Source organism: Camelina sativa, chromosome 5 (assembly GCF_030686135.1).
Source record: "Camelina sativa cultivar CO46 ecotype springtype chromosome 5, ASM3068613v1".
NCBI lineage: Eukaryota > Viridiplantae > Streptophyta > Magnoliopsida > Brassicales > Brassicaceae > Camelina > Camelina sativa.
Genome location: NC_141884.1, coordinates 41194402 through 41205769, shown reverse-complemented (window position 1 = coordinate 41205769; position 11368 = coordinate 41194402). Strand labels below are relative to the sequence as shown.

Below are 11368 nucleotides of genomic sequence, written 5' to 3'. Positions count from 1 at the left end.
CATCCCTTGTGCGTTGGGCCACTCGAGGAAACAAATCATCTCATCATTTCAATAACCTAAGACTTTGCAGTAAAGTATACTCTTTGTAACTGGGTGGGGTTATTTATGTTGTTGATTTATAGATAAAAGATATAGATCACTTATTACATATGTTTGGTTTGAGTTTTGCATTTTTAACCTAGCTAGAATTAGGTATTGTTATTATTATTTTTGCTTACAATCATAAGTCTCAAAATTGTGAAAAACTTTACAATAGTGACAAAAATTAAGAAAATACCAAACATCAGACTCGGAAAGTATGCTCAGTTTTTAATAATAACTAATGAGAACATGCATATCAATGTATATATATACCAATACCATTCGAATGGCCACCGACTCGTAGGACCACGGTTTGGGCTCATCAGAACAAACAACTTCAGTCTTCAAGTCCATATAGTGGTGATGTATAATAATAATGATTCGATTGTGTTTACTAGGGTCCAATGCGATAATGACAACGAAAACCTAACCATTCATTGAAACGCGTGAAGAATTCTGTTTTTGTAATTTGGATGTAAATGACGCTATCAGAGCTTAATAGGTTTATTCATAATTAAAAAAAGTCGGTCACTCCAAAAAATACTTGTTTTAGAGCTAAAATATTCCTCCTTGTAATTTAATTACCTGAAAAAAATAGCAAGTTCACTGTGGTATAACTTCAGTTCCTGAGACAGTAAGAAATAAACAAGAAGAAGTTTGGATCGTACCAGATTTGGTGAAGATGGTGTCCTCACCAGCTGAATGGCCGGCTTTCTCTGCCTATCTTGTCGACGTTATAGAGGATATGAAGGAGTTTACAAGATTCTCGTTAACTTTGATTCCTAGGAATGCGAATGTACTTGCGGATCGATTAGCACGACAAGTTCGTACTCAACCGCACGTGGTTACATCTGTTAGCTGTACTTTTCCTAATTGGCTTGTTTGAGTCAATTCTATTGTTGTAAAAAAAAAAAAAAGTTTGGATCGTATATTGTTTTTGTTAGAGTTAGCTAAACCTTTACAATTCATTATTCATCATCATCTTTTACTAGAGTTGTTCTTATTTTTTTCTAAAATCCGGAGTCTGTGAAATGAACATATATATATATATATATATATATCCTCTAGTCTCCATCGCTTATACTCCGACCGACAAACACTTGTGTGTTATCTGGTTAATGGTTAACCACAAGAAAAGCTTTCTTTCTTTTATATCCATAACTATTAGAATTAGTTATGAATACGTCCTACACAGTTACAAACGACTTCTTTTCCTCAATCTTTTTACACTTTTTTGCGTCACAACCATGTGTATAACATATATATTTTTTTCCCCATATCCGTGAAGCTACACAAATCTGAAAAATAAAATTAAAATAACAAAAAAAGACCCACTTGCTATGGAGACAACTATGACTGCAGTCCCAGATATATATAGATTGGCATGATCACACTTAGCCATCAACATTTATTACAGAACCCACTTTTTATTTTTCTATAAATTCTCTCTGAGTCAGTTTGTAGCCATTGAAGGAAATAAGAAAGAGATTGGCATGATCACACCATCAACATTTACTACAGAACCCACTTTTGATTTTTCTTTAAACTCTCTCTGAGTCAGTTTACAGCCATTGAAGGAAAGAAGAAAGAGATTGGCATGATCACACTTAACCATCAACATTTATTACAGAACCCACTTTTGATTTTTCTATAAATTCTCTCTGAGTCAGTTTATAGCCATTGAAGGAAAGAAGAAAAAGAGCTTGATCAAGCAATGGTTTTTATTGGTTTCTTCTTAAGATTCATTACGTTCACTCTGACTCTGACTCAGATCGTTGATGGGTTTCATCAGAGTCGAATGTTGATGAACAATGGACTTGCTCTCTCTCCTCAAATGGGGTTCGATCCCTCTTCTTCATTTGTTTTAATTGATTTTACTTACTTGACTCACAAGTTTAATTTACCTCTTATGATTGATTTACTCTCTGATCAGATGGAACAGCTGGAATCATTTTCAGTGTAACATCAATGAAACCCTCATCAAACAAACGGGTGATTACTGATTCTACTATATAGAAACCAAATCTGATGCACGATTGATTGACTGATAGTAAAAATAATACTAACAATCTGAGTTTCTCTACAGCTGATGCAATGGTTTCAAGTGGTCTTTCTGCCATAGGTTACAAATACATCAACATAGGTAACAAACAAAAAAACCATTTTGGACTAGTTACTCTGTTTTTCATCTCTTCGTTTTCTTAATGATTATGTTCTGTTTTTGTCTGTGTTTATAGATGATTGTTGGGGTGAACTCAAAAGAGATTCTAAGGTTAATGAAACCCTATCAAAGATGTATCTTCATTACAAGAGTGTTTTGAAAATGAAAGAACCAAACTGAGATGTGTTTCTGGTGTATTTTGATAGGGCAATTTGGTTGCAAAAGCATCGACATTTCCTTCAGGAATCAAAGCTTTATCAGATTATGTTCACAGCAAAGGGCTAAAGCTTGGGATCTACTCTGATGCCGGGTATAAATACAGATCTTATAAACCCAAAATATTGTTAAGACATGGTTAATCTGGTTGATGATCATATATATCTCGATTTCTAGGACTCTTACTTGCAGCCAAACCGTGCCAGGCTCACTTGGGCATGAAGAACAAGATGCCAAAACGTTTGCCTCATGGGTATGTATGTATATATGCTTGTATGTATTGTATATCTGAACTCATTTCATGATCCTTGAAGCTGTGTGTTTCTGTTGTTGTGTATTCGACAGGGGATTGATTACTTGAAGTATGATAACTGCGAAAAAATACAGGGACAAGTCCAAGAGAAAGATATCCAAAGATGAGCAAAGCTCTCCTAAATTCAGGAAGATCCATATTCTTCTCTCTGTGTGAATGGTAAGAAAGATTCACTAATGATTTTAACTAAGACAACTTTGGTCTGATTATATTAAACAAAAAACTGAGTTGTAAGTGCAGGGGACAAGAGGATCCAGCAACTTGGGCAGGAGATATTGGCAACAGTTGGAGAACAACTGGAGATATCCAAGATAACTGGAACAGGTTTCTGTTCTTTAATGGTTTTTTTTTCTCCAATCTTAACAATACAAGAACCTGAAGATGTTTCTCTCTTCGTTTTTGCTTATTAGCATGACAATGATAGCGGATCAGAACGATCGATGGGCATCTTACGCAAGACCAGGATCATGGAACGGTAAGTAGTTTGGTGTTAATAAACAGATGTAAGTCAATTTTATCATGAACCAAGAAAGTGATCATATATAGTTTGTCCGGGTAAAACTTAAACAGATCCAGACATGCTCGAAGTGGGAAATGGAGGCATGACTAAAGAAGAATACAGGTCGCATTTCAGCATCTGGGCATTGGCAAAAGTATGTATGAATGAAATGTTGTTTTACCTGAAATCCCTAAAGAGAGTATAAATGTTTCCAATCTTAAACCGATGCTGGATTGTGTTCTCTCTTGCAGGCTCCTCTGCTGATCGGGTGTGATCTTAGATCGATGGACAAAGTTACCTTTGAGTTGCTTAGCAACAAAGAGGTGATTTCTGTTAATCAAGGTAAATAATATCGAAATTTTCTTAACCACTTCAGAATCTGCTAATATGAAATCTTTAAGTGATAAAAGCTTGTAAGCTGTTTATGTTCAGACAAACTTGGGGTCCAGGGAAAGAAAGTCAAGAAAGAGGGTGATCTTGAGGTACTAGTTTTCTTATATATGTGTATGCACATGCCGAAAACATAAAACATGTTAACATATGTGGTGTGCTCTATACAGGTATGGGCAGGTCCACTAAGCAAGAAACGAGTAGCTGTCATCTTATGGAACAGAGGATCAGTACCTGCAAACATCACAGCTCGATGGGCGGACCTTGGCCTTGATTCATCAGCTATTGTTAATGCTCGTGACTTATGGGCGGTAAAATATGATAAACAAACAAACGCATGCATATTAGTATTCTGTTTCATTACTACTACTATTCACACCTGAAACCTAATCATGAACCATGACTATGATGAATGCAGCAATTGACACTTTCAAGCATTAAAACACAACTCTCTCCCCTAGTGGAGCCTCATGCCTGCAAGATGTACACTCTTACAAGACGCAAGGCATAAGATGCTGCTCTACTACACCTAGAAGTCAAGAAAGTAAAACTGAACCCTAGCAAAATCCTGTAGAAACCAGAAGACTGTGCCAAATCATCTTCTAGTCTGATTTTGTATCTATTATACTGAATATGAAGATGCCAAAAATAAGAAATACTCAATCCAAATAACATTATACAATAAGAAAGTATTGAGTTTTGACAACAATCTCAAATGCCACTTTTGAAGTAAAACCAACAAATCGTGATACTGTATTTGTTTTCTCATCTCTAACTAGCTTCTAAATCGTGTACGTCTCACTGATGTATGTAGATTTGATGATAATCATCACGCCATCATTTAACCCACCAAGAGAGCCTCAAATTACTGTATACTAGAAATAATTTTATTTTTATTAATTATGATATATATTTAATTTAGAAATATCTTTTTTAAATGTATTTTTTAATATGATTTTTAAAAAAAAATTATTTAATATTTGTTCCTTTATATATATGGTTCTTAATGTTTGGATTCAAAATAAAATAAACAAAACATATCGAACATTTTTTTAGTGAAAGTAATTAAATCCCTCAAATTTTTGTTGTTTTGTATTTTATTATTTTGTGATAAATTGTTAGGTTCTTAAAGCTCCAATCTCATTCTATTTTAAAGTCAATATTCTGTTATAAAGTAACATTTGCTCTAACCCTAGAGTGGCTTACTCTATATCTTACTCTAAAGTAGAGTAAATGATAGGATTACTCTATATGCAACTTTAATTTTTCACACTAACTCCATCTTTTAGTATAAAATAGACTGACATATTGAAAAAAATATGCTCTATTTTAGAGTAAAAAATAGAATATATATTGGAGATAGTCTTACCACACATGAGATTTGTGTAGAGACCATATATCAGACATTCAAAACAAAAATTGAGTATTGAAAATTGTTTACAGATATTACCAGATAAATCTCATCTTTCTCTAAGCTGTAATATGTGGATGCGATCAAAACTTAAATGATAATTCACTAGATTTCTATAATCAGAAAATTATTATTGAAACTCAGTAACCCTAAAAATAAATAAATTAAAATTATGTTTTAGTCTCAATCGTAAAAAAAATAATTGATAAATATTTATCTTTTTGCAAGTGGTTTTACAACTTTATATACTCTTTAACTCAATCTTAATATTTGATTTTCTTTTTGACTCCACAATATGTTGCTACGGTTTGATTTTCTTCAGTTAGCTTCCTAATAAATATCTTGTGAATTAGAAACTCTATATGAATGCTTAAAATGTGTTTTACTTCTACGATGATGGATTATTTATCGGTCATTGTCTCTATTCTTATTCATTATGTTCTTTTAATTGTCAAAAAATGAACTCTCCAACATGTCAATTGATGTAGATGGATGGGAAGACAAAATTAGAAAAATTGATATCAACAAAAGATACATTCCAATTATTTTTCTGACATAACTACATTTCTTATTTATTTTAACTTACATCTAAATATTTTTTTAATTAACTATATTTAAACTTATAATATATATATGTTGACTTTTCCATCAGATTTTGATGATTTTAAAATAAGCTATGTGAGAAAAAAAAAATCAGACCGACTCAAATTCATCCAATCAATAAACTAAACTTCTAAAACTTGAATTTTGTACTATACTAATGAGATTATGAATCTAGACAATATGTTTTACAATGTAACAGAAGAATCACCAATGATTATTTTGAATATTTAATAAGTGTACTCATGATTTATCATATGCTCCAGTGTTTACTCTCTAATCTTGTAATCATCCTTAATATTAAAAAATTGGAATAATGCATATTAAAATATGGCTCATGTCATAAAAATTTATGAAATATCTTATACTATATCTCGCATTAAATTTTGAATAAAAGTCATGAAAAGAAAAATGTGTCAAATTTAATGTTTTTTAGATTCAATATATTATCTCTATTTTCTTATCATTTTAAAATAAATACTATAATTACCATTAAATAATTTTGTGAAACTATTGTTTTCTATTATTTCATGGGGTGATTAAGCAATTATGTTATTTTTATTTTCTTTTAGTACATATGTTTTAAAGACAGTCAAACTGTAACTTATAGAATATTAAACATATTTTAATTTTATCTGAGTTTTGTCTTTAATACAATATATATGATTATTAGATACAATGTGATTTTTTAAATATATTAGAACATATCTTATATTTTTAAATTAGTCTGTCATAAATTAATTTGGCTTCAGTTTTTATTTTAAAAGTATAAACCTTTTTTTTTGCTTTAATTGGTTTGATCAATAGTTTTATTTTTAGGTTATATGGTATATGCTTTCATTAGGAAATAATATATATGTTAAAACTAAAGAATATGTTATGATACCATTATGCTATTTTTATTTTCTTTTAGTACTTAAAACAATAGTCAAATGGTAACTTATATAATATTAAATACAATTTAATTTTATCTGAGATTTTTCTTTAATAAAATATATATGATTATTAAATGCCACTTTTGAAGTAAAACCAACAAATCGTGATACTGTATTTGTTTTCTCATCTCTAACTAGCTTCTAAATCGTGTACGTCTCATTGATGTATGTAGATTTGATGATAATCATCACGCCATCATTTAACCCACCAAGAGAGCCTCAAATTACTGTATACTAGAAATAATTTTATTTTTATTAATTATGATATATATTTAATTTAGAAATATCTTTTTGAAATGTATTTTTTAATATGATTTTTAAAAAAAAATTATTTAATATTTGTTCCTTTATATATATGGTTCTTAATGTTTGGATTCAAAATAAAATAAATAAAACATATCGAACATTTTTTTAGTGAAAGTAATTAAATCCCTCAAATTTTTGTTGTTTTGTATTTTATTATTTTGTGATAAATTGTTAGGTTCTTAAAGCTCCAATCTCATTCTATTTTAAAGTCAATATTCTATTATAAAGTAACATTTGCTCTAACCCTAGAGTGGCTTACTCTATATCTTACTCTAAAGTAGAGTAAATGATAGGATTACTCTATATGCAACTTTAATTTTTCACACTAACTCCATCTTTTAGTATAAAATAGACTGACATATTGAAAAAACTATGCTCTATTTTAGAGTAAAAAATAGAATATATATTGGAGATAGTCTTAGCACACATAAGATTTGTGTAGAGACCATATATCAGACATTCAAAACAAAAATTGAGTATTGAAAATTGTTTACAGATATTACCAGATAAATCTCATCTTTCTCTAAGCTGTAATATGTGGATGCGATCAAAACTTAAATGATAATTCGCTAGATTTCTATAATCAGAAAATTATTATTGAAACTCAGTAACCCTAAAAATAAATAAATTAAAATTATGTTTTAGTCTCAATCGTAAAAAAAATAATTGATAAATATTTATCTTTTTGCAAGTGGTTTTACAACTTTATATATTCTTTAACTCAATCTTAATATTTGATTTTCTTTTTGACTCCACAATATGTTGCTACGGTTTGATTTTCTTCAGTTAGCTTCCTAATAAATATCTTGTGAATTAGAAACTCTATATGAATGCTTAAAATGTGTTTTACTTCTACGATGATGGATTATTTATCGGTCATTGTCTCTATTCTTATTCATTATGTTCTTTTAATTGTCAAAAAATGAACTCTCCAACATGTCAATTGATGTAGATGGATGGGAAGACAAAATTAGAAAAATTGATATGAACAAAAGATACATTCCAATTTAATTTAACTTATATAATATGTTAGCCCCTGAAGATACTCGTCAATCGTGCGACTGCCCTTGGTCCAAGCCTTGAGTTGATCTCGAACCTGTTGAACATGTCCACGGCTGGGCTTGCCATATGTATCGGCAAGAGTGCTCCAGATCTTGGAGGAAGTGGTCGTGCAGGAAAGGATAGGTTGAACGGTCAAAGAGATGGAGCCAAGAAGAGCACTATAAATCAACTTATCTTGGCGTTTCCAGTTGACATAGGCGGGATTCTCAGCTTCAACACCATCGGTGGTGATCATGGCAGAAGGGATCTGACTCGAGCCGTCAAGATGACCAGCAAAACCATAGCCATCAACCAGGGCGTGGACTTGAAGTTTCCACATGAGATAATTGAGGGTTGACAATTTGGTAACGTTGGTCATATTTATATGGAGCAGTGTTTGGTTGTTGTTGATGATGGTATCGGTCATCGTGGGAGATGAAGCGGAAGACATGAGGAAGACAAAGAAGAGAAAAAAAAAATTTAGGTTCTAGACCTGCTCTGATACCATATGAATGCAGTGTCGAAGGATATCTTATTCATTCACAAAGGAGAGATATATATACATAACATACAAAGAGACTAGGGTATTAGACAATATTTATTGTGAATATACAGTTGACATAAGTAGAGATACTAATGAAATTGTTAAAAGTAATTCATCATCACTTTCACATGTGCTACAAAGATTTACTGAAAGTCAAAAAGAGAAGGTAATTAAATAGGACGGTGCTTCTATTGTTGAAATAAGAAGTGGTGGTTGTTATGTTTGTCAACAAAAGTGGGCTGCAAGCTTCCTATAAATAGAGAGAGATCAAGCGAGAGCAAATCATCCCATAGCATCCAATATAATAAAGAGAAGTTGCAATACTAAGCAACATATAAATAAGAGAGTGTGTGAGGTTTGGAAAAATAACGAGTGGTGTGAGATTTGAGTGTTTTTACTATAAGTTATAAACTTTGTATTGTGAGTGATTTACAAATAAATATAAGAGTGTTTTATTTAGTTGGCTTATATATTTGTGGTTAATTTATAAATTGTGTATTTACAAGATACCAATTATACTTTAACCCAATATTAAACCGATTAATTTCTCAACATTTGGTATCAGAGCGAAGTCGATCCGACCAACTCTAATATATATTTGTTTAGTTGTTATTTGGAAGCTTTTGGTAAAATCATGACGGATTTTACTACCTCTATTGAGAAGCTCAATAACAACAATTATGGGTCATGGAGTACTCGCATGAAGTTTTATTTGCTCGGACAAGATTTATGGGATATCGTTAACGGAGCTGAGACGACACCACCAAGAGAAGCAAGAAGCACAGATACAACTTCCGACACCTCAACCTCAACACCGGTACGACAAGATGCTGCACCTCAAAGACCAACGAGTGATCATGACGCCTTAAAGAAGTGGAAGGTCAAGGCTGGTAAAGCCATGTATGCTTTAACCGTGGCTGTAGAAGAAGATTTTCTACAACGGATTAAAGATGCCCGAACACCAAAAGAAGCTTGGGACATATTGACGGCAATCTTTGCGAAGAAGAATGACGCAAAATTACAAAGGCTTGAGAATGAGCTTTTGTCTATCTCCCAGAAGAATATGACCGTGAGTCAATATTTTTCAAAAGTGAAGTCTCTTTGTGATGAGATTTCTAAACTAGATCCTGAAAATTCTATTACTCAGACAAGAATGAAAAGAATTATCATTCATGGTCTAAAGCCAGAATACAAGAGTATTATTACGGCAACTCGGGGCTGGGCTACCGAGCCAACTTTAGCAGATCTAGAGAATTTGCTAATGAATGAGGAGGATCTAGATAAACCCACACTTAGCCGACCAACCAATGGTGAAGAGACAGCTTTATTCACCAATAAGAGAAATGACCAAGGTTATGGTTATGGTCGTGGTCGAGGACGTGGTCGAGGTCGCGGTCGAGGACGCGGACGTGGTACCGGGAGATTCAACGGACAAGAACGAGATGCTCAAGGAAACCATGAGAGAAGTTTCCAATCAGGGGGAGCTCGAGGAGCTCAAAATAATCAAGGTGGTCAGAATCGATGGCAACAAAATAATAATGAAAGTGATGCATGTTACCATTGTGGCAAGAAGGGACATTATGCAAGAAATTGTTGGTCAAAGAAAGTTGAAGGAAATGCTGCCACAAGTTCAAAGAATGAAGGACATGGAGAAGAAGATTGGGAGTTTGAAACTTCTTTCTTTGCGGAGGAAGTGGATCTTGATGATGGAAGAGAGGAAGACTCAATAAAAGAATTTGCACTCACCGCTGTATGCGATCACTCAGTCGACTACAAAAATGATTGGATCGTTGACTCTGGGTGTTCAAATCATATGACAGGAGATGTGTCAAAATTAGTGAACATCACAAAATACAATGGAGATCGTGTTATTATAACAGCTGATAACACACAATTGCCAATAGCCCATGTTGGTGAGACAAATCTACCACAAAAGAATGGACATGAAGAAATTCAACTTCGAAATGTTTACCATGTCCCAGGAATGAAGAAGAACCTGTTATCCGTACCCCAACTCACAAGTGCAGGCAACTACGTACTGTTTGGTCCAGAAGATGTGAAGGTGTATCGAGAATTAAAAATTATTGGCACACCGTTCATAGAAGGACCAAAAATGAGGGCTATTTATGTGATGTCAGCAGAAGAAGCCTATGTTGAAAAAACGAGGAGAAGTGACACTGGCGACTTGTGGCATGCACGACTCGGACATGTCAATTACAGCAAATTAAAGATTATGATGCAGAAGTCGATGTTGAAGGGACTCCCACAACTTGAGATGAACCATGAGATTGTGTGCGCAGGATGCCAATATGGTAAGGCACATCAATTGCCTTACAAGGATTCAAATTTTAAAGCTAAGGAGCCGTTGGAGCTGGTTCATTCAGATTTGCTGGGAAAAATCAAACAACCATCAACACGTGGTTATCAATATTTGATAACCTTTATTGATGATTTTTCAAGATACGTATGGGTTTATTTTCTAAAGCATAAAGATGAGGCTTTAGAAAAATTTAAAGAATTCAAGACCACAGTAGAACGTGAGCTCGGTAAAACGATCAAGTGCCTACGCACTGATAATGGAGGAGAATACACTTCAAACGAGTTTAACAACTACCTTAAGGAGGTTAATATTCGGAGACAACTCACTTGTGCAAAAACTCCACAACAAAATGGAGTAGCCGAAAGAAAGAATCGCCACCTCGCAGAAATTTGTCGAAGTCTTCTGCACGCTAAGAACGTTGATACAAGATTTTGGGCAGAATGCATGAAGACGGGTGTTTATATCACCAATAGGCTGCCACAACCAAGATTGGAGTTTGTTTCACCATTTCAGAAGTTATATGATGTGAAACCAACGGTCAGTTACTTTCG

At 33.1% G+C, this 11368-nt stretch overlaps 1 protein-coding gene across 1 annotated transcript; it reads left to right on the top strand.

Moving 5' to 3' along the window:
- The first annotated feature begins 1481 nt into the window (after positions 1-1481).
- Positions 1482-4369, top strand: LOC104788567 (alpha-galactosidase 2-like). Its single transcript, XM_087451617.1, has 14 exons — positions 1482-1920; positions 2015-2073; positions 2168-2224; positions 2319-2353; positions 2449-2552; positions 2636-2711; positions 2804-2930; positions 3012-3095; positions 3182-3246; positions 3342-3424; positions 3522-3612; positions 3703-3752; positions 3831-3971; positions 4079-4369. The coding sequence occupies exons 7-14, from the start codon at positions 2875-2877 to the stop codon at positions 4169-4171; spliced, it is 663 nt and encodes a 220-aa protein (XP_087307743.1). The 5' UTR covers positions 1482-1920; positions 2015-2073; positions 2168-2224; positions 2319-2353; positions 2449-2552; positions 2636-2711; positions 2804-2874; the 3' UTR covers positions 4172-4369.
- The last annotated feature ends 6999 nt before the right edge of the window (positions 4370-11368 follow it).

What these genes read in the sequence shown, in the direction of transcription:
- LOC104788567 (XM_087451617.1), top strand. Translation starts at nt 2,875, where the DNA reads ATGAGCAAAGCTCTCCTAAATTCAGGAAGATCCATATTCTTCTCTCTG. An exon ending in GCATCTGGGCATTGGCAAAA is followed by an intron (nt 3,425 to 3,521) that starts GTATGTATGAAT and finishes TCTCTCTTGCAG; the next exon opens with GCTCCTCTGCTGATCGGGTG. An exon ending in AGAAAGAGGGTGATCTTGAG is followed by an intron (nt 3,753 to 3,830) that starts GTACTAGTTTTC and finishes TGCTCTATACAG; the next exon opens with GTATGGGCAGGTCCACTAAG.